The 24,883-nt window shown below is 45.3% G+C and overlaps 1 protein-coding gene across 3 annotated transcripts in view; it reads right to left on the bottom strand.

The window, feature by feature from the left end:
* HSD3B7 (hydroxy-delta-5-steroid dehydrogenase, 3 beta- and steroid delta-isomerase 7) overlaps positions 1-24,883 on the bottom strand; it is a 41,689-nt gene that overhangs the window by 11,549 nt on the left and 5,257 nt on the right. For 2 of the 3 annotated variants that reach the window (XM_066576964.1, XM_066576963.1), the window contains exons 2-3: positions 22,184-22,340; positions 3,985-4,140 (exon numbers count right to left, since the gene is read on the bottom strand). In XM_066576964.1, the coding sequence (XP_066433061.1) occupies positions 3,985-4,140; positions 22,184-22,340 (313 nt within the window). Of the gene's footprint in view, positions 1-3,984; positions 4,141-22,183; positions 22,341-23,676; positions 24,180-24,883 lie in introns of those variants that run through there. The other variant, XM_066576962.1, reaches the window with a different exon arrangement.

A 24,883-nucleotide genomic window follows, 5' to 3' on the forward strand; every position in this document is an offset into this window, starting at 1 on the left:
TAGTTATATTCTTGTACATAGGGGCAGTATTATAGTAGTTATATTCTTGTACATAGGGGGCAATATTATAGTAGTTATATTCTTGTACATAGGGGGCAATATTATAGTAGTTATACTCTTGTACATAGGGAGCAGTATTATAATAGTTATATTTTTGTACATAGGAGGCAGTATTATAGTAGTTACAGTCTTGTACATAGGAGGCAGTATTATAGTAGTTATATTCTTGTAAATAGGGGGCAGTATTATAGTAGTTATATTCTTGTACATAGGGGCAGTATTATAGTAGTTATATTCTTGTACATAGGGGGCAGTATTATAGTAGTTATATTCTTGTACATAGGGGGCAATATTATAGTAGTTATATTCTTGTACATAGGGGGCAGTATTATAGTAGTTATATTCTTGTACATAGGGGGCAGTATTATAGTAGTTATATTCTTGTACATAGGAGGCAGTATTATAGTAGTTATATTCTTGTACATAGGGGACAGTATTATAGTAGTTATATTCTTGTACATAGGGGGCAATATTATAGTAGTTATATTCTTGTACTTAGGGATCAGTATTATAGTAGTTATATTCTTGTACATAGGGGGCAGTATTATAGTAGTTATATTCTTGTACATAGGGGACAGTATTATAGTAGTTATATTCTTGTACATAGGAGGCAGTATTATAGTAGTTATATTCTTGTACATAGGGAACAGTATTATAGTAGTTATATTTTTGTACATTGGAGGCAGTATTATAGTAGTTACAGTCTTGTACATAGGAGGCAGTATTATAGTAGTTATATTCTTGTACATAGGGAGCAGTATTATAGTAGTTATATTCTTGTACATAGGGGACAGTATTATAGTAGTTATATTCTTGTACATAGGAGGCAGTATTATAGTAGTTATATTCTTGTACATAGGGGGCAGTATTATAGTAGTTATATTTTTGTACATAGGAGGCAGTATTATAGTAGTTACAGTCTTGTACATAGGAGGCAGTATTATAGTAGTTACAGTCTTGTACATAGGAGGCAGTATTATAGTAGTTATATTCTTGTACATGGGAGGCAGTATTATAGTAGTTATATTCTTGTACATAGGAGCAGTATTATAGTAGTTTTATTCTTGTACATAGGGGGCAGTATTATAGTAGATATATTCTTGTACATAGGGGGCAGTATTATAGTAGTTATATTCTTGTACATAGGGAGCAGTATTATAGTAGTTATATTCTTGTACATAGGAGGCAGTATTATAGTAGTTACAGTCTTGTACATAGGAGGCAGTATTATAGTAGTTATATTCTTGTACATAGGGAGCAGTATTATAGTAGTTATATTCTTGTACATGGGAGGCAGTATTATAGTAGTTATATTCTTGTACATAGGAGCAGTATTATAGTAGTTTTATTCTTGTACATAGGGGGCAGTATTATAGTAGATATATTCTTGTACATAGGGGGCAGTATTATAGTAGTTATATTCTTGTACATAGGAGGCAGTATTATAGCAGTTATATTTTTGTACATGGGGTCAGTATTATAGTAGCTATATTCTTGTACATAGAGGGCAGTATTATAGTAGTTATATTCTTGTACATAGGAAGCTGTATTATAGTAGTTATATTCTTGTACATAGGAGGCAGTATTATAGTAGTTATATTCTTGTACATAGGAGGCAGTATTATAGTAGTTATATTCTTGTACATAGGGAGCAGTATTATAGTAGTTATATTCTTGTACATAGGAAGCAGTATTATAGTAGTTATATTTTTGAACATAGGGGGGCAGTATTACAGTAGTTATATTCTTGTATATAGGGGGGCAGTATTATAGTAGTTTAATTCTTGTACATAGGGGGCAGTATTATAGTAGTTATATTTTTGAACATAGGGGGGCAGTATTACAGTAGTTATATTCTTGTATATAGGGGGGCAGTATTATAGTAGTTTAATTCTTGTACATAGGGGTCAGTATTATAGTAGCTATATTCTTGTACATATAGGGCAGTATTATAGTAGTTATATTCTTGTACATAGGGAGCAGTATTATAGTAGTTATATTCTTGTACATAGGAAGCAGTATTATAGTAGTTATATTCTTGTACATAGGGGGCAGTATTATAGTAGTTATATTCTTGTACATAGGGAGCAGTATTATAGTAGTTATATTTTTGAACATAGGGGGGCAGTATTACAGTAGTTATATTCTTGTATATAGGGGGGCAGTATTATAGTAATTTAATTCTTGTACATAGGGGGCAGTATTATAGTAGTTATATTTTTGAACATAGGGGGGCAGTATTACAGTAGTTATATTCTTGTATATAGGGGGCAGTATTATAGTAGTTTAATTCTTGTACATGGGGGCAGTATTATAGTAGTTATATTCTTGTACATAGGGGGCAGTATTATAGTAGTTATATTCTTGTACATAGGGGGCAGTATTATAGTAGTTATATTTTTGTACATAGGGGGCAGTATTACAGTAGTTATATTCTTGTATATAGGGGGGCAGTATTATAGTAGTTATATTCTTGTACATAGGGGGCAGTGTTATAGTAGATATATTCTTATACATAGGGAGCAGTACTATAGTAGTTATATTCTTGTACATAGGAGGCAGTATTATAGTAGTTATATTCTTGTACATAGGGAGCAGTATTATAGTAGTTATATTCTTGTACATAGGAGGCAGTATTATAGTAGTTATATTCTTGTACATGGGAGCAGTATTATAGTAGTTATATTCTTGTACATAGGGGGCAGTATTATGGCAGTTATATTCTTGTGCATGGGGGGGGTAGTATTATAGTAGTTATATTCTTGTACATAGGGGGCAGTATTATAGTAGTTATATTCTTGTACATAGGGGGCAGTATTATAGTAGTTATATTGTACATAGGTGGCAGTATTATAGTAGTTATATTCTTGTACAAAGGGGGCAGTATTATAGTAGTTATATTCTTGTACATAGGAGGCAGTATTTATAGTAGTTATATTGTACATAGGTGGCAGTATTATAGTAGTTATATTCTTGTACATAGAGGTCAGTATTATAGTAGTTATATTCTTGTACATAGGGGTCAGTATTATAGTAGTTATATTCTTGTACAAAGGGGGCAGTATTATAGTAGTTATATTCTTGTACATAGGGGCAGTATTATAGTAGTTAGATTCCTGTACATAGAAGGCAGTATTATAGTAGTTATATTCTTGTACAAAGGGGGCAGTATTATAGTAGTTATATTCTTGTACATAGGGGCAGTAATACTGTATTTTTGACTTTTATTCCTCTCACAACTTGAAGATTTGTTGTTATCTTGCAGGCTGGTTGGATCTTCTCCACATACAAGTAATGTTCGGAGGTCTGCTTCCACAGCTGCTTGCTCCACTAAGGCAACCATACAGTGAAGTTAATATATTTTTCAACTTCAGAGAACACTCAGGGGAGCCATTACTGTTGTGTATGTCATATCTGCAACCACTGAGGTCCCGCCCTGAGATGTTTTCTGGATCGCTCCATTCACATCATTTTTATCAGATAGTCTCATTTTTTTCTCCGATTACTAATACTCTCGGCTATGACTGACTAATCTGAAGAGGTTTATACATCGGGATCAGTCAGCCTGATATATTGCATTTGGTACTCCACCTTTCCTATCACTTTGGTTCAGGTTTTAGTAGGGAGTTTGTGTTGAGGTTCTGTGTCACTTCAAGACACTTTGGATGCCCCCTGCTTGTCGCTGTATTATCCACATAGCCAACAAGCTTCTCTTTATATAGTCCTGTCTATTATAAAGTGCCCTGTAGGAACTGGCATTGATTTCACATTTTTCTTCATGGCTCTGCGTCCAACAGTAACACACAGAAAGTTAATTACGGTTCAGGGCGGATCTGCTTCTGGCTCCAAAACGAGAATTCAGCAACCTGAGGAAGTTCACATTAAAGCTGTCCATGCCGAGACGGGATGCCATTTATTTCTTACCTGTCACATTGACGCTTGTGACCTTGCTGGCTGGCACACGACCCCAAACGTCCACCAGGCTGGCTGTGTGTATGACCAGGTGCCCACCAGTGAGGGCGGCACGGACGTCCTCCAGAGAGGAGATGTCTCCTTGGATTAGTCTGACCTTTACGTTATCTAAGAAAGAGAAGAGTCACTTGAAGGAGTTTACCATCTCAATCTACGTAGATGTACAGTGGTAGAACATTGTAAATGCATTCTTCATGGACCCAGAGGTGAGGATAGTGCTATGTAGAGGATGACGGCTGCAGCCCTCCTCCCGGAGGGATCCGGGTCCAGCGAGCCAAACAATGAATGTGTAAATGAAGAGAAGGAACGGCGCTGCTGTCTTGGAAGAGACAGAATTAATCAGAAATGAATTGTATTAGGTCTAGGTGCTACAGAGTCCTTCGTCAGGCTGCATTACTCCTCCAAGACAGCAGCGCCATTTCTCTTCTTCGTTCACACATTCATAGTTTAGCTGCGATGGATGGCGTGGGCATGTTATGCATACTATTTGCATAGCGTGGCCATTGCTATTCAGTTCAAAATGCCAGCTGTACTACCCAAACAGCGCAGCCATGCCACGTTGTCTCCGTACCATGCCAACATGAGATACATAAACACTGTTAAATCTGTAGGTGAGACCCACACCTATCCAACATTGATGGGGATACTCCTTTAACTTTCCTTAGGACTGTGGGTTTTGGCTGGGGCGTCGGGGTGTGGAAGGTCCGGCCTCCAGCACTTAAGAAACAGACGAGTAAACACATACCTGAGGCAAGTGTAATACGGTGATAACGTAACTACAGAACATCCACAACAGAAACCGGATCAGGCGCCACAGTGCCCAAATGTTTGGCAAATCTATTTCATAAGCACACTAACCGGTAATTAAAGGCTTATCCACGGGATAGGTGATAAATATTTGATTTCTGCAAGTATGACCGCTGGGATCACAAGAGAGGCGAACCTTGTGTCCCCCGGAGGAATGGAGTGACGGTGTGTAAGTGAGACCACCGCTCCGTCCATCTCTTTGGGACTCAGCCTTCCTTATGTCCAACACTTGGCTATCTCCCTCAGTCCCACAGAAGTGAATGGAGCAGTGATCACACACCCCGTGGCTCCATTCTCCGGTAGGACATGGGGGGCGCTCCAAACATGTGACAGCCAAATTAACACCAGTAGGTTACCAAATGAGTCTAATTAGAAGGACAGGAGGCGGATGAGTCTGAGCGCTGCTGCCACGTGTTGCCGCCGTTTACACACACCGACACATTTAACTTATTTGGAAGTGCTTACTATACCTTCTTTACTTGTATTTGTGTCGCAATGGCAGCCCCCACGTATTCCATGCACTCCCTTTAATCCCATGAATCATTTCAGATTTATTTTCACCTTCACCATGATCCAATTCCATTGAAAAACTAACCGCAATCATTTAGGGTAGAAGAATGACAACGCTAAAATAATGTGGTTGCATAAGTGTTCACACCCTCTTATATTTGTGGATGCGGTTGAGTTCAGAATCAGCCAATCTACACTTAAACTCATAATAAATAGTAGTCAGCACTCCGCTGCCTTATTTACAGGGATTCCGATTTCCAACATATAAAGTTCGGCTCTTCTAGGAGAAAATTGGTTTGCGAGGCTTTAAGATGCCGACAGCAACAGTAAAGGAGCTGCAGGAATTTTCTGACAAGTACTGGTTGGTAATGCATGTGATACAGGAAAACTTGAAGTCGCTCCCCAGCAGGATGCACAGACTTGTAAGGAATCAATCGTAGAAGGCAGCAAGAAAAGCACCCGGCATCCATACAATCACGGCTTCATTGAGACATATTCTCAACAAGGAGGACATACAATGGCGCAACAATCTTACGTGTTTCAAGCTGTCACAGCAGCTTAGTCACAGCATAAGAACAGGGCACACTGCTCAGTATAAGACTAAACATGCCACCAATAAACAAACAAGAAAGTAATCGTGTGGCTAGGCAGAAGAAAGGCGATAGAACACCTGGTAATTAACCCCTATTAGTGCTGAATCAGGTCAGATTTGTTGTTCAAACCAATGAAGGGGGGAGGGGGGGGGGGGCTTGTTTTCAACAAAAAATCCAGTATGTTTCTCTATGAATTAATTTTTGATGGTGACCATCTCCCCTAATGGGACGGCTGACCAGTTAAATGCCTTCAGCTTGCAGAGAGGAAAAGGTGCCAAAAATGTGCAGAATGTGCAGAAACATTCCTGGATGCCCCATTTGGTAGATCAGAGATATGACGTCTGATACGGCTCTGAAGCTGACATGAGACACAAGTGATCTGATGCATGGATTGGTTCGGAATCGAGAAAGGCGTACGGCGAGGCTGCATTCTATCACCAGGCCTTTTCAATCTGCACGCAGAAACGATCAGGAGGCGACGCGGTCTGGACGAATCAGAAATCGGAGTCAAAATCGGTGCCAGAAATGTCAACAACCTCCGATATGCAGATGACACCACCGTGCTGGGGGAAAGTGAGAGGGACCTGGAATACCTTATCCAAAGCATGGGACTGACCTCAACAGCAAGAAAACGAAAGTCATGACCGTGGTAAGCAACGGGTCAGTGAACATAAACATCAGCCGGGAAAGACAGGAATACATGGAGAACATTAACCATGGAGTGACCGAAGGTCGGGTGTGACTGAATGGATAATCATCATCATCATATTTCCGACAATCTGACCGCAGGATAACTGGATTATTTGTACAGATGGAGGCGTCTGTAAGAGATCCGATGGATCCCTGTTTACAATGGATTCAGCGCTGTTTAACATCCATGATGGATCTTTGCATTATTAAAAGTGATGAATAGGTAAATCAATCTCCCTATTACATTGATTAGTGATAGAAGCATTACGTTTTACAAGAAGCTCCCCCCTTCGTGTGAGTGCGGTGACATGATAAAGCATGCAGCACCATGTTGCAGGTTTTTTCAGTATGTCAGCCTATTTACCTGTGGATGATGAAGGCCAGCGCTCAACTGTACACCTGGGTGGAGAATGCTTGGAGAGAAAAGGAAGACCTTCACCTAAAGGGGTTCTTATTGAGATCCAGTTCTAGCTGTGGCACAACCGCCACATCCCCAGTCCAAATGCATAACACGTCATCTATGTAGCGACCGTACCAGGAGAGAACTGCATTAAAGGGGTTGTCATTGCAAAACAGGTAGTGTCCTTCCCATCAAGCCAAAACAATTATGGCAATCGAGGGGGAGAATTTCCCTCACATACCGGCCTCAAAACACTGAAGGAAAAGATCTGCCATTGAAGCTGAAAGCATTGTAGGAGAGCCGATAGCAAACTGATTATATAAGAAAAGGTTTGAGATCACAGATATAGTTCTTATATACCCCTCCACTCCAGCGCCAGTTTATCCAAATAATGAGGAATAACCGTGTACAGAGAGCTCACATCAGCCGTTAGCCACGTGGAACTGGGCTGCCGGGTGAAACACTCTAGTGGTCTCAAGAGAGCTTTAGAATGTAACCAGGAATATTGGGATAAGAGATTGTAAGAGACCGTCCGCCCACCACACATGTAAAAGACCGTCCGCCCACCACACATGTAAAAGACTGTCCGCCCACCACACATGTAAAAGACTGTCTGCCCACCACACATGTAAAAGACCGTCCGCCCACCACACTTGTAAGAGACCTTCCGCCCACCACACTTGTAAAAGACCTTCCGCCCACCACACATGTAAAAGACCGTCCACCCACCACAAATGTAAAAGACTGTCCGCCCACCACACATGTAAAAGACTGTCCGCCCACCACACTTGTAAAAGACTGTCCGCCCACCACACTTGTAAAAGACTGTCCGCCCACCACACATGTAAAAGACTGTCTGCCCACCACACATGTAAAAGACTGTCCGCCCACCACACATGTAAAAGACTGTCTGCCCACCACACATGTAAAAGACTGTCTGCCCACCACACATGTAAAAGACTGTCTGCCCACCACACATGTAAAAGACTGTCCGCCCACCACACTTGTAAGAGACCTTCCGCCCACCACACTTGTAAGAGGCCGTCCATCCACCCACACTTGTAAGAGACTGTCCACCCACGCACACTTGTAAAGGCTCATTTACACACATACAGGTATCTTTCCAAAGATTGAAAGATCTGCGATTCTTTTGCATAAAGTACTAATAGGCACTAATTGCTATTAGTACTTTATCAGCCTTATTTGCATGCAAATGAGCTTCTGGAAGTTGTTGCAGACCTCAGCAGGAGGTCTGAGCTCTTTAATTAGCTCCATTGTTGAGCCACGGGCTCCCCATGGAGCATTCAGCACCATGGACAGCAGACACAGCATGCAGTCCTGCTTATCAGCTCTTCTGCCTGCAGGGCTGATAACTGAGAACAGCTCTAACAATGTTATCAGCTGTAATCAGCTCTCCTCAGGCAGAGCACAGCATATGGTCCTACTTATCAGCTGTTCTGCTGAAGGACGGTTTTCAAGCAGAACAAGAAACGGATTTTGAACAAGAATTGTTGTGTCTAAATGGGCCTTTAGAGACTGTCCTCCCACCACACTTGTAAGAGACGCACACAGAACCAATGCCAGCAACTATCGGAAGGAAGAAAGACAGGTGTGTGGATTTTAGGTAGTGGATGGGAAATGGACATGATAAGATGTTGTACTTTAATGCCATCTTCCTGTCTGGGTGTGCGAACGCCGGACTACAACCCTCATCGGACAAAGAAAAAATAAGATGTTGAAATTGAAGAGTTGTGTCAGATTGCAGCTCCCAATAACTGGATGCCAGATAACACTCAGATTTTACTGCTTATAGAGACCACAGCGAAGAATGACGACAGAAGCCCCTTCGTCGGCCTCACCGATCACAATATCAGGGGGCTTCCAGCTGTTTGATAACCATGAACTCCATTTGGGTCAAATTATTGCCAGAGTGCCCGAACAACATCTTACTGTGGAGATCCTTCAAATCATCTTTAACTACTGAAATTGGTCAAAAGGAGCCGAACGCGATTGGATGAGATAAAAAGTGCAACTGGGAACACAAAATGTTTGGGGTTCGAAAAGCAAGCCGAGTAAACTCTCCGACTGCAAGTGATGGAGACCTGACAATGCAGGGATGTACTGAGAAGAGAAGACTCCCGGCAGCCGCCTCTAGAACACTGGCGTTTTTTTCTCCACTGCGCTGCGAGAGCAAGTCAAAACTCTCGCCTTGCAGTGCGAGACAAAAACTGGGATGATGACGGGATATGGCCAGTCTTTTCAATGGGGCCAGCGGCAGCAGCGCTAGCCCCATTGAAAAGATATGGAGAATACCGCGGACTTCTGCCACAGCTGTGGCAGGAGTTTCCTTCATCCCCGCTATTCATGAATAGCTAAGATAGTGCTTAGCTATTCATTCATGAATAGCACTATCTGTAATTGGCTGAGCGCTCAGCCAATCAGCACAGCCATTACAGAAGGCGGGGATTTTTAAATCCCCGCCTGCTGAAAGTGCTGGATAGCAGTGTCGGGGAGCCAGCAGGAGGACGCATCTGAGCGGCGGATAGGCGAGTACTTTTTACAGAAAAAATTTTTTACCACTTATCGATGATTTTCAGGAAAGGGCTTATATTCCAAGCCCTTCCCCGAAAATCATACTGCAGGGTTTGCCAAAAACCACTGCTTTCAATGGACCTGCAGCAGCGCCGATCCCATTGAAAGCAATGGGATAGCATACTGCACTTCTGCCACAGCTGTGACAGCTGTAGCAGAAGTCCGCGGTATTCTCCATATCTTTTCAATGTGGCTAGCGCTGCTGCCACTGGCCCCATTGAACAGACTGGCGATATCCCGGTCTCATTCCGGCATCTTTCTTGCGCTGCGAGGCGTGTGTTTTCACTTGCTCTCGCAGCGCAAGATGGAAAATATCGCCAGTGGGTGTCAGCCTTAAGGAAATGTTTCTTCTTAGACTGAGCGGTGCGCCATGTTCTTAAGCTGGGACAGCTTGAAACCTGTTACTTGTTGCGCCATTGTATGTCCTTCCTGGTGGGATTTTAGTATGTCTCAATAAAGCCGGAAACGTTTCTTGCTGCCTTCTACAGCTGATTCCGGCCAGCATCCTGCTGGTGAGCGGCTTCATTTTCCCTGTATGTATTTCTATTATGAGCTTGGTTCTGGTACGGTATGTATTACTGGCTGTTCTGCTGTGGATATGCTGCTATCTTGCTGCTTTCTGCACAAGCAGAATACAGGCCGACTGCCTATCAGTGCAATATATGGTATATTTATATATTTATTTCTTATGACAGGGAGTGGTAAAAAAAAATTCTGCGTGGGTGCTATCTAGGCAAGGGACAGCATAGACGACATATGATATATGCAAAGCATATACGTGACGTATACAGGGTATATACACAACATATACATGCTGTATGCACGGAGTATCTGCAGCATATCAACCTCTCATCTCAGAAGGGCATTCTATGAGCAGAAGGGGAAGGATACGTCATGTGGAAACAAGAGAGCGTCCCCCAGTGAGTCATAGCGGAACTGCATCTGCACACTCGGGTGATTTGAGTCACCCATCATGACTGATTTCAACCACCTATTGCTGTCAGTTGCCCTTTTTTTGCAACGCTAATTTACTTGCAATTTACTGACTAATTATAACACATCTGACAGACCGCTCAGCTCTGGGCGGTGCAAAAAACAAAAACCTTGCAAATATTTTTGCAAAAGATGGGCGCAAAAATTAGTAATTTTATGACCAGAAAGATGGTAGAGGTCGGGTACTAAATCTACTTCAGTCTATTAGACTTATTAGACAGCGACGGCCCTTTAAGAAGAATAAGGCATGACGCTACCAGAACAACAGTGTCTAATCTGAAGGTTGGCGGAGTCTGCAATGAGCACGGCCGTGCGCTGCACAGGGAGGAGGTCCTGGGATGGCGCCAGATCCGCACCAGATGGTTCACACATTAGCAGTTACGGAAAATCCGATGTGTATTTCCAAGAGGTTCTGCAGCAGAAATCCAAGGCTGACACCCAGATGTGCAGTGGACTTGCTGTAGGATCTGCCGGATGATTACCCCATTCAGTGCTGATTCTTCTTGCGATGATGTTTTTTTTGCACTGCGGGAAAAGATCTGCGCCAATCATTTGTACCGCAGGAGGATGGTGAACGCACTGATGAGACCTTTAGTGTGGGGTGCGGGAGTCGTACGTTTGGTAACTTCCTGCTATCTGGACCCTTGTGTTGCACAATCGGGGTTGCATTACTTGTTACCGGATCCTGGCTGTGGACACATTAAACTTTACCAGATAGTAAGTTTTGCAGCTGGGAAGTTTAACTCTTTGCCAGCCACCAACAGGCGCTATACCGATGGCCCGAGCCGCGCTCTGATGCCTTCTCTTTGTTTACCAGTATTAAAAACAATCCTCTGCTTTCTGGCCAGAATTCCATCCCGGGACTGGAAGGGGGGGGGGGGGTATTAGCTGCACTTGTTCTTCTCTGTCATCCATCTGATCTGGCCTTGTTTTTGGCTGACGCAATCTTCAGGTTACTTAGGGACTATAACTGAAGGGACGGAATAGGCCGCACCGCAAGCCGCGATACATTCTGTATATTGTTTTGTGCTGCAGTCATGTGAAGAAGGTTATTGTTCCCATCAGAACGTTTCCCTTTCTTCCTCCAGGCAGATCTCTCCACATGTGACATCTGGGGACTTTAACATTATGAGCACATTAGGAATAAAACAAGTTTCTGGGGGCATCAGAGATAGCAATACCTCAGCTCCCTGTCCTTCACGGCATGCACCCTACTCCATGTCACCCAGCTCCCCGTCCTTTATGGCATGCACCCTACTCCATGTCACCCAGCTCCCCTTCCTTCATGGCATGCACCCTACTCCATGTCACCCAGCTCCCCGTCCTTCATGGCATGCACCCTACTCCATGTCACCCAGCTCCCCGTCCTTCATGGCATGCACCCTACTCCATGTCACCCAGCTCCCCGTCCTTCGTGGCATACACCCTGACTCCATGTCACCCAGCTCCCCGTCCTTCGTGGCATGCACCCTACTCCATGTCACCCAGCTCTCCGTCCTTCATGGCATGCACCCTACTCCATGTCACCCAGCTCTCCGTCCTTCATGGCATGAACCCTACTCCATGTCACCCAGCTCTCCGTCCTTCATGGCATGCTCCCTGACTCCATGTCACCCAGCTCCCCATCCTTCACTGCATGCACCCTGACTCCATGTCACCAAGCTCCCTGTCCTTCACAACATGCACCCTGACTCCATGTCACCCAGCTCCCCATCCTTCACTGCATCCACCCTGACTCCATGTCACCCAGCTCCCCATCCTCCACTGCATGCACCCTGACCCCATGTCACCCAGCTCCCCATCCTCCACTGCATGCACCCTGACCCCATGTCACCCAGCTCCCCATCCTCCACTGCATGCACCCTGACCCCATGTCACCCAGCTCCCCATCCTTCACTGCATCCACCCTGACTCCATGTCACCCAGCTCCCCGTCCTTCACTGCATGCACCCTGACTCCATGTCACCCAGCTCCCCATCCTTCACTGCATGCACCCTGACCCCATGTCACCCAGCTCCCCATCCTCCACTGCATGCACCCTGACCCCATGTCACCCAGCTCCCCATCCTTCACTGCATCCACCCTGACTCCATGTCACCCAGCTCCCCATCCTTCACTGCATGCACCCTGACTCCATGTCACCCAGCTCCCCATCCTTCACTGCATGCACCCTGACTCCATGTCACCCAGCTCCCCATCCTTCACTGCATGCACCCTGACCCCGTGTCACCCAGCTCCCCGTCCTTCACGGCATCCACATTAAAGCTAATCTTACACGGTCCAATCTCGGCCATGTAATGATCCCTGACCAATAAAGTAGGCCAATTTAGACTCTGTTAGGGAACAGATGATCATTCACACAATCGTATATTCTCCATAGAGTTTCATGATTGCCAGCAGCACATCCCCCCCATTTACACGGAGAGATGTGCCGCCGTCAGCAATGTTTTCTGTGTTGCATAAAAGATGCAATCAGATGAAGGAGCATTTGTTCGTTCGTTGTTGGGTGACCAACAGCACCTTTATGTGGCCTGATGATTGGGAAAATGAGTGTTTTTTGGAATGTTTGTGCCATTGGGCCACGTGAAAGGTCCTTTAGGGGCCTTTTACACTAAATGATGGAGTGCTGATGACAAACGCCAAACAAAGAGATCAGTGCTCATCTGACCGAGCCTTCACACGGGACAGATGAACGTTCACAGGATTGCTCGTCCCACACAGAGTTTCAGCATTGTCGACAGCACATCCCCCGTTGGCATGGAGAGGTGTGCCAATGAGAATGATTTTTGGCACCACATAAAATATTCAATCATGTGATGAGAGAGCTTTTGGAAGGTGCCTACCGCTCGTTCCCACATTGCCCATCTTTTCCTCCCTACCCCCGGATTCCACATCCTGACCTTCACTCTGATGGGAAAGACTCATTTGGAGACTAGCATGTAGGAACCTGGGCAATTCTAACAGGCCTCGCCCCTACATATATACGTGTAACCACAGAATCTGCATCCTCCACCGTCACATTTGAGCCCAGCAGAAAAACCAACTCATTGAAAATATGTGAACCCAGTAACTGGTGACATCTGACCGCTGTTGCCCCCAGTGATCACGAGAAGGTCCTGAAGGTTCCCGAATGTACGGAGCAGCAGCCAAGTCCATTCTTTTCAGTGGAGATAGGTAACTTCAAGTTCTAGGCTAACTCCTGTAGAACCACTGAAGTGAATGGAGTGGTGTTGGGCATGTTTGACTATAGCTTCATTAATTTGGGGACTTTTGGGACCTCCATTCTCATAATTGCTGGTTAACCCCTCCCACCCCCAATCAGCTACTTATCCCCTATGCACAGGGACTACCCATTTATTGAATGTGTGTCTCATTCGCCAACTCTCCCAAAATGTCCAGGAGGCTCCTGAAGAAGAGGGGAGACTTCCTAGATGGGTCCTCTAGTCCCTTAAGCACTGCAGTAACGGGAGGAAGTGTTTTCCAGGGTTTTTGGTTGTGGAGGTGCATGGGTGCTGCATGTTCAGAGGGTGGCGCTGCGCTGGGACAGTCTTTTTGGCTGCAGCTGTGACTATGTTAGCTACAGATGCCGATCCTCTTATTTGCAGCACCAGGCACCCTTTGTTTACTGCTCCTTTGGGCCAGGCGGAGGGTAGGAAGGGTCTGGAGAGCAGGAGTGAGTCTGGGGGAGCAGCAGTCTCCTCAGATATCGGCGGCCTCCCCTCTGTGTGCAGGAAGTGACAGTGACCATGACCCTGCGGACACCTCCCTTTCTTCCCGTCACTGCACCGCATGCCAGGATCTGTTGGCAGGGACTATTTTTCAGGGCTGTGGGTACGTGCAGTACTATTCCAGTCCTGGCTCTCATGGATGACAGATCATAATTTAGGGAAAATTGCAACAGCAGCAATTAGATTTTCCGTATTCTAGCCCTGGAAATATAGCATTCTGCTGAACTGTTTGTTCCCGCAGAATATGTTCATATTGCATGGCAAACAAGTTCCAGATGTGTTCTTTTTCCAGCAGAATTATTGCGCACCCCCATTGACTTCTATGGGAGCTTTGGTGCACAAATGGGCAGAAAAATAGAGCATGGTGTGTTGTATTTTTTTTGCTTGGCCAAAATGCATAAATACGAATGAACCTATTGAAGTCAATGGGCTCTATTGTTCTGCATATGGCGCATGGAAATACGTCCGTGTAAAGGAGCGCTAATTCTAAGCTACATCATCAAGTCATCGTGAGTCACAGCTCTGGGCTTCCATCAGGTTATGTTTACAGGATTTCCGTAGGACATAGGGGATGTCATTATTGTCAGCGCCTTAGAGATTGCCGCAGGTGTGCTTTTTATAGGAAATCCTCAGATCATGACCTGTTGGGCTGTGAGAACAGGAGCTGAGAGACAGCAGAGGAGACCACAAATGGTCCTGACATCCAAAGCCAAAACATCCCCGCCAAGGACAATCCGTCTGTACTAACTGCACCCTACGAGGGAGGCTCCGGCATATCAGAAAAACCATAGCCAAGTGTCCATTGGTGGGAACCGATCAGCTTAGTGCCGCGGACATGAGGGTTGTATGGACTGGATGTTTGGAGGTCGGGTCTTATGTACTGAGGTCGGTGCAGATCATTTCCCGGGGGTCTTCCGATGAAAGATTTACCCCGAGTTACGAGATGCAAATACAGAGCATTATAATTCATCATACAAGAAGGGGAGATCTGTCGGTGGCCCTCAACACTTATCATGGGACCCCAGTCAAGGAGGACAGAGTGAAGAGGCAGTAACTTTGAATTAACTTTACTTCAACAAGGGGTGCAAGGCTTAAAGGGATTGTCGGAGTTATGAAAAGGCATCCTAAAAGGTCCCCCATGGTGTAAAATAACAAAGCAGCTCATACTAAATTCTCCCCGCTTGTTCCCCGCTGGGTCTCCCAGCTGGCGTCATCTTTAGAGGCTGGACCCATCTCCAAAGCTGCTGCAGCCAATGACAGCTCAGGGATTATCGCTGAGAGCTGTCATTGGCTACAGCCACAAGTTTATAGGCCATCACAGGCCGACTGCAGCCTGTAGACAGCAACAGTCACTCATCAAGTCCTTTCTTATTTTACACCATTGGAGACCCCTTAGGATGCCCCTTTGTAACACAGATAACGCCTTTGATGATTACAGAGTCTACGGCACAGAGCTTGGTGGTTACTGTTCACAGTAGAACAGTCTCTCAAATAGGGCACACTACTCGGCTGTTACAGGCACATTAGGTACGAAGCTTGACAGTTAGTTAAGGCAGCAAAATAATTTTTCAAAGAAGGCACACTGAGTATTGGTTCGGTCTCTCACAGAGGGCACACAGCTTGATGGTTACAGTTGCTGTTAAACTCACAGGGGTCAATTCATGATAGCTCAATTTGTTGGCCACCTTGGCTTGGCACTCTGACTATTATCACGACAGTAGTATTCCCCGGGGCTTTGCAAAGCCCACAGTACAGTCTGAAACCTCCTCAAACTGCAGGGACACCTCCACTTAAGGGGCTTCTTCGGGCCAAGTAGTCCCAGGCAAGATGAAGCTGACAAGGGTCAGAATAAAAGGGCGGCAGCTACCACATACGAGGATCAACGGCTCACTGGCCGGAGTTGCGCTTGATGGTTGCAGTCGGTTCATCTCCACCACCCTCCCTACAAGCATTAGTTGGCTCCCAAATAATGATGGAAGCTCTCAGCACAGTGTGGCGGTATATCATTTACTTGGATCGGTAATTTCTCTGCCGCTGACATGTCAGTCACCGCTTTCTGTACGCTGACAGGAGGAAATTCTTCTTACCGTTAAGTCTTGCACAAGTTCCTTACAGACTGGGTTGTCTCCATTAATAAGTCCTGCTCAGGACTTGGCAGATTATGAAGCACATGATAGAAAACAGATACAGGCCCAATGTGACTGCACTACAAGATCCAGCATGGCACAGAAAACCATCCTGGACCATGCTATTTATAAAGGGGCCCCCAACCATGGTGCGTGCCCCTGACCAGAGAGCGCCAACCTCAGAGCCCTTATAGCAGCAAAGTGACTATTAATATTATTACCATTAATATTATATAAGCACTAATGGCTGGTAATATATGGGCACTAATATGGCTGGTGGTATTATATGAGCACTAATGGCTGGTAATATATGGGCACTAATATGGCTGGTAGTATTATATATATGTACTAATATGGCTGGTGGTATTATACGGGCATAATTATGGCTGGTGATATTATACAGGCACTAATATGGCTGGTGGTATTATACAGGCACTAATATGGCTGGTGGTATTATACAGGCACTAATATGGCTGGTGGTATTATACAGTCCCTAATATGGCTGGTAGTATTATATGGGCACTAATATGGCTGGTGGTATTATATAGGCATTAAAATGTCTGGAAGTAGTATATGGGCACTATTATGGCTGGTAGTATGATATAGGCACTAATATGGCTGGTGGTATTATATGGGCACTAATATGGCTGGTAGTATGATATAGGCACTAATATGGCTGGTGGTATTATATGGGCACTAATATGGCTTGTAGTATTATACGGGCACTATTATGGCTGGTAGTATGATATAGGCACTAATATGGCTGGTGGTATTATATGGGCACTAATATGGCTGGTGGTATTATATGGGCACTATTATAGCTGCTAGTATTATATGGGCACTTATATGTCTGGCAGTATTATACAGGTACTAATCCGGCTTCTTAGGGGTCTCTAGGTACCAGAAGATCTTGTCCCTTGGCTGCACTGTGTAACGCGCAGATATGGCGATGACCCTTTATTACCTCTCGTGGTTTGCTGCATTCTGGGAACCGTTTGTGATTACGGCCATTTTCTGTTTATACAAAGGGGAAGGATGCAGGAAAAAAGGTGACGGAATCAGGAAACTGACGGAGATGAGAATATGCGATTATAATATGGATATGCCTGGGATTCGTCCCAACACGGAGCTGCGCATCTGCAAGCTGGGACTGTAGACTGTGCAGAGCCCCCGCCGTAGACATCCGGGTGCCGCCATATAGTGCCGTATAATGGGGTCCGCAGTTTGCCCCATAGGGGTCTATAGGACTTTCTACAACTCGGGGGTTACATGTGGCCATAATCCGCCCGTGTGCTTGAGCCCTTACACTGTGGGCCAGCTATCACCTGTGCTGCTATAAACCGGGGAGCGCCGCATACCTGCTCTGTATATAACTCTCAGCGTCCCATGCGGGACGCAACTGGAAGTGAGAACAAACTGAGGTCTATGTGTCAAGAGCAGGATACTACCGTGACCGCAGCTCCCCCTCGTCCACTTCCCCATGCCGATAATGGTACTGCAGTGTAGTGTTGCTTCCCTGCAGAGCATTGCATCACCTTACATGTATTCCTCTATGGTTCTCACACAAGTGCCCAACTGCCATCCTGACAAGAAGACTCTGCCATCCGACATGCGAGAACACTTCTTACGTCACTGCTCAGGTGGATTTGAGATTAGCCAAATGCTAATTATAACACCGCCGCCGGGGGGACGCCGGGCTGTCGCTATCCCACGCCGGGCTGTCTAGATTTAGCAGCTATATATGTATATAGCAACAAGCACACATAAACGGAATGGCCTCTTTATTAGAGACCCCCATCTAGTAGCTTGATGGACTTCAGCAATTCATCGTACATTCCAATAAGTGATGAAATTATTGCGCAGGAATATCGGCCCTGCGGACAGGAAGCTTCTTGTAGTTACGCAAATATACTGGGCTTTATATACATCTGCACTGTATACAGGGCTTTATATACGTCTGCATTATATACTGGGCTTTATATACATCTGCACTGTATACAGGGCTTTATATACGTCTGCATTATATACTGGGCTTTATATACGTCTGCACTGTATACTGGGCTTTATATACGTCTGCACTGTATACTGGGCTTTATATACGTCTGCACTGTATACTGGGCTTTATATACGTCTGCACTGTATACTGGGCTTTATATACGTCTGCACTGTATACTGGGCTTTATATACGTCTGCACTGTATACTGGGCTTTATATACGTCTGCACTGTATACTGGGCTTTATATACGTCTGCACTGTATACTGGGCTTTATATACGTCTGCACTGTATACTGGGCTTTATATACGTCTGCACTGTATACTGGGCTTTATATACGTCTGCACTGTATACTGGGCTTTATATACGTCTGCACTGTATACTGGGCTTTATATACGTCTGCACTGTATACTGGGCTTTAAATATGTGAGCACTGTGTACTGGGCATTATATACGTCTGCATTATATACTGAGCTTTATATACGTCTGCACTATATACTGGGCATTATATACGTCTGCATTATATACTGAGCTTTATATACGTCTGCACTATATACTGGGCTTTATATACGTCTGCACTGTATACTGGGCTTTATATACGTCTGCACTGTATACTGGGCTTTATATACGTCTGCACTGTATACTGGGCTTTATATACGTCTGCACTGTATACTGGGCTTTATATACGTCTGCACTGTATACTGGGCTTTATATACGTCTGCACTGTATACTGGGCTTTATATACGTCTGCACAGTATACTGGGCTTTATATACATCTGCACTGTATACTGGGCTTTATATACGTCTGCACTGTATACTGGGCTTTATATACGTCTGCACTGTATACTGGGCTTTATATACGTCTGCACTGTATACTGGGCTTTAAATATGTGAGCACTGTGTACTGGGCATTATATACGTCTGCATTATATACTGAGCTTTATATACGTCTGCACTATATACTGGGCTTTATATACGTCTGCACTGTATACTGGGCTTTATATACGTCTGCACTGTATACTTGGCTTTATATACGTCTGCACTGTATACTGGGCTTTATATACGTCTGCACTATATACTGGGCTTTATATACGTCTGCACTGTATACTGGGCTTTATATACGTCTGCACTGTATACTGGGCTTTATATACGTCTGCACTGTATACTGGGCTTTATATACGTCTGCACTGTATACTGGGCTTTATATACGTCTGCACAGTATACTAGGCTTTATATACGTCTGCACTGTATACTGGGCTTTATATACGTCTGCACTGTATACTGGGCTTTATATACGTCTGCACTGTATACTGGGCTTTATATACGTCTGCATTATATACTGGGCTTTATATACGTCTGCACTGTATACTGGGCTTTATATACGTCTGCACTGTATACTGGGCTTTATATACGTCTGCACTGTATACTGGGCTTTATATACGTCTGCACTATATACTGGGCTTTATATACGTCTGCACTGTATACTGGGCTTTATATACGTCTGCACTGTATACTGGGCTTTATATACGTCTGCACTGTATACTGGGCTTTATATACGTCTGCACTGTATACTGGGCTTTATATACCTCTGCACTGTATACTGAGCATTATATACATCTGCACTGTATACTGGGCTTTATATACGTCTGCACTGTATACTGGGCTTTATATACGTCTGCACTGTATACTGGGCTTTATATACGTCTGCACTGTATACTGGGCTTTATATACGTCTGCACTGTATACTGGGCTTTATATACGTCTGCATTATATACTGGGCTTTATATACGTCTGCACTATATACTGGGCTTTATATACGTCTGCACTATATACTGGGCTTTATATACGTCTGCACTGTATACTGGGCTTTATATACGTCTGCACTGTATACTGGGCTTTATATACATCTGCACTGTATACTGGACTTTATATACGTCTGCACTGTATACTGGACTTTATATACGTCTGCACTGTATACTGGGCTTTATATACATCTGCACTGTATACTGGGCTTTATATACGTCTGCACTGTATACTGGGCTTTATATACATCTGCACTATATACTGGGCTTTATATACGTCTGCACTGTATACTGGGCTTTATATACGTCTGCACTATATACTGGGCTTTATATACGTCTGCACTGTATACTGAGCATTATATTAATAAAAGTTATATATAAAGGGATCCAATCCCCAGTTATGGCTTCTGCCGAGAGCGGTTTTGATTATGATCGGACTGGATTGGATTCTGAGCCGCTCTCCTTTTTTCTGTCTACACCAAATTCTGCCCTCCCATCATCACGGGGCAACAGAAATCTGCCCCCCACTGACGGGAGATGTCTCAGTGATACACATTTTTGCGCTCTTTTGCCCCCTGCAGCCTCAGCTTTCTGGTTCTCTTAGATGATGATGTCCTCGGCAGCGGCGAAACACGCTAGCTTCTGGCATGCACACAATGGCGCTGGAACTGTTCGTCTGCTGTTATAGCCCATCCGTGCCGAGGAACAGAGAGGTGTGCATTCGGACAAGTTAGTTGGGGCATCACTTGCTCATAACTGTGCAGCACCAGTTGGTCGGAACGATTCCTGACATCCCCCTATGACCCCTTTCAATGACAAGTGTTTCCCTCTACCAAAATCTCTTTTCGCTGGATGTTTTCCTCGATCGCGCCATTCTTGGTATACTCTTCACACCCCGGCTAGTCTACACCGATGACCAGGCCATGATGGAAGTCACTCATATTGCTCATCTAATGTGGATTCACACTGAAGCTGATCCACAGAAAACGTGTCACGTGATTTTTTGGTGCATGGAGAGAATCTTCATAAAGGAAAGCGTCAATCGTGAGAGGGCCGGGGCTCTAATAAAGGGCTGGCTGCAGGTGATGAGCAACCATAAAGGTTATGAGAGCTCAGTACTCCTTCGTAAGCGGGGGCGGAGTTGTCAGTACTACCTTATAAGCGGGGGCGGAGACCTCAGTACTCCTGGGTGGACACTAATGACATGACTCCACAGTGCACATAATGTGGGACCCTCCTCAGTGGACAACCTTAATTATTTAGGACCCCTCCACTAATGTCAGGAGCACACACTATTACAAACTATCAGTGGGAGCATTCTGGATTATTTCCCAACATTCGGTTGTCACTTACTGCACGGATCGAGAGACTGCGATGGCCGTAATTATCTGCTTTAACAATGTCAAGGTCGTTATGCACCCCAGGAAAAACCCCAATCTCCAGCTCCAAGGTTCATGCTGATAACAGATTGTGAAATGCTCCCTGACTGATGGCCATGGTGCAGCTCTAGAGGCCCCAGCGCTACAGGACTATAAGGCTGGGTTCACACGGGGCAGATTTCTCTCCCCATAGAGGAGCGAGGCCGCAGCAGAAAAAAAATTGGCATGCTGCATCTTTTGAATCCGCAACGCAACACCTGTTTCCCCCGGCTTTGCCGCGACAGATTGGCCGCCCCGTGTGGATGAGAATTTTGCAAATTCCTGTCCACATGGCTGGCTAATCCCAGCGTTAGCGACCGCAGGCGGATTTGCCGCAGCGAGTTTTCACATGGAAATTCCACAGCAAATCCCCCCTGTGTGAACCTAGCCTAACACCCAGCATGTTGTTGACACTGCTAGTAGTAGGTGACCCCTCCCACTTGCCAATCATGGGTCTCCCCCCTGCACCCCATATCCTGAGCAGCAGAAACCAACTCACCGTTGCTGAGCGTCCTGAGCGCCTCATCCAGGTGGAGGTCAAATACTCGTATTTCCGACACATTGCTGGAGCGCTCCACCAACATCCGCACCAGGTGCGACCCCAGGAACCCGCAGCCCCCCGTCACTACATACACCTGACCCTCCGCAGCTGGGATCTGTGGGGAAAGAGAAGTGATGAGGCAAAGGGTGCTACATCCTCCCCCATGTATCTAATCCTATCATGTGTGATACTGCCTGCTGAGCCGTGTATCTAATCCTATCATGTGTGATACTGTCTGCTGAGCTGTGTATCTAATCCTACCATGTGTGATACTGTCTGCTGAGCCGTGTATCTAATCCTATCATGTGTAATACTGTCTGCTGAGCCGTGTATCTAATCCCATCATGTGTGATACTGTCTGCTCAGCTGTGTATCTAATCCTATCATGTGTGATACTGTCTGCTGAGCCGTGTATCTAACCCTATCATGTGTGATACTGCCTGCAGAGCCGTGTATCTAATCCTATCATGTGTGATACTGCCTGCTGAGCTGTGTATCTAATCCTATCCTGTGTGATACTGTCTGCTGAGCCGTGTATCTAATCCTATCATGTGTGATACTGCCTGCTGAGCCGTGTATCTAATCCCATCATGTGTGATACTGCCTGCTGAGCTGTGTATCTAATCCTATCATGTGTGATACTGCCTGCAGAGCAGTGTATCTAATCCTATCATGTGTGATACTGCCTGCTGAGCTGTGTATCTAATCCCATCATGTGTGATACTGCCTGCTGAGCCGTGTATCTAATCCTATCATGTGTGATACTGTCTGCTGAGCTGTGTATCTAATCCTATCATGTGTGATACTGCCTGCTGAGCTGTGTATCTAATCCCATCATGTGTGATACTGCCTGCTGAGCCGTGTATCTAATCCTATCATGTGTGATACTGTCTGCTGAGCTGTGTATCTAATCCTATCATGTGTGATACTGTCTGCTGAGCCGTGTATCTAATCCTATCATGTGTGATACTGTCTGCTGAGCCGTGTATCTAATCCCGTCTTGTGTGATACTGTCTGCTGAGCTGCTGTATCTAATCCTATCATGTGTGATACTGTCTGCTGAGCTGTGTATCTAATCCTATCATGTGTGATACTGTCTGCTGAGCTGTGTATCTAATCCTATCATGTGTGATACTGCCTGCTGAGCCGTGTATCTAATCCCATCATGTGTGATACTGTCTGCTGAGCTGTGTATCTAATCCTATCATGTGTGATACTGTCTGCTGAGCCGTGTATCTAATCCTTTCATGTGTGATACTGTCTGCTGAGCTGCGTATCTAATCCTATCATGTGTGATACTGTCTGCTGAGCTGCGTATCTAATCCTATCATGTGTGATACTGTCTGCTGAGCTGCGTATCTAATCCTATCATGTGTGATACTGTCTGCTGAGCTGCGTATCTAATCGTTTCATGTGTGATACTGTCTGCTGAGCTGCGTATCTAATCTTACCATGTGTGACAGTCTCCGGGGACCACTCAGTGCTGGTTCAGTGTGACGTGGGCTACATTGTGTCCCCCCTGGAACATTGTGTCCCCTCCGGCACGGCTCTGGATATAGCAGGTCAGCACAATCTTCCTGTCCGCGTGCCATAACTCTGACTGCGACATCGCCTGCATTGTTTAAAGGGACACGCCACCTTTGACTAACGCTGTGTCAGCAGTCAGGGGATGTAGCTGTAATATGTATTTATATAGAAAAATATTGCTGCATGGAAACCGTCAACAAGTAGGTTAGCATCCATACCACGTCCTGTGGCAACCAGGATCACTAACGGGTTTATCCATGTATACAACAAACCTTTGCGTGTCACTTCATCAGCTTGCTGTCAGTGAATGATAAGAGCATTGCTTCCATCCAGAGGCAGTAGCCTGTCCATAGCTAGCTCTGCTCACAGCTGAGGGGTTGTTACAACTGTATCCAGTATAGAATACGCAGCAGCTGCACAGATCTCGCTGGTAGCTTGTTGCAGTGTATCAGTCTGGAGTCAGGTGATTGTCTAGACTGGATACAATGTAACAAACCCTCAGCTGTGAGCAGGACTCACTATGTACAGGTTGCCTGATGTCTGATTACACACTGGTGAAGCTTCATTAACAGGTGACCGGATCTCCATATTTTGGTCACATATGAGGGCGCCGTAATCGCTGTAGGGTAGAAACCTACATCCAGTATAAGACCCTGCGCAGATATGTACTGATTCCAGTGGGCGCCCAGCCACCTGCCCCATCAGTCATCTCCTGGCAGGGGCACGCACAGTCTGCAGGAAGCGGTAGCAGCGTGTTTCCTGCCCCTCCCCCGCCTCGCTGACATGCATTGCTGCTGTTGTATTTGGGGGTCACAGTGACACTATTAAGCTGGTCTTATACTTGAGATAGCCGTTGGGTGAACGCTCATTCGGCTGGCAGGTATTCCCCCCCCACCCCAATACACATGCGCCTCTGGCGGCATCTTGACTCCCATGGGAACAGGTCAGGGGAGATATGGAGGGGGGTGTTAGAGTCCCTTCACACGCTTCAGCACCCGACGGTCATCCCAGCCGTAATCGCTCCTGTGCCTCCACAATGGGGCGAGGAGGAGGCCCGCGTCACGCCGGTGTATTTGCGCGTGCAATGTACAGAGAATAAACGCATTGATCTCAATGAGATCGCTCACTTGT

This window comes from Eleutherodactylus coqui, chromosome 8, assembly GCF_035609145.1.
Source record: "Eleutherodactylus coqui strain aEleCoq1 chromosome 8, aEleCoq1.hap1, whole genome shotgun sequence".
Classification (NCBI taxonomy): domain Eukaryota; kingdom Metazoa; phylum Chordata; class Amphibia; order Anura; family Eleutherodactylidae; genus Eleutherodactylus; species Eleutherodactylus coqui.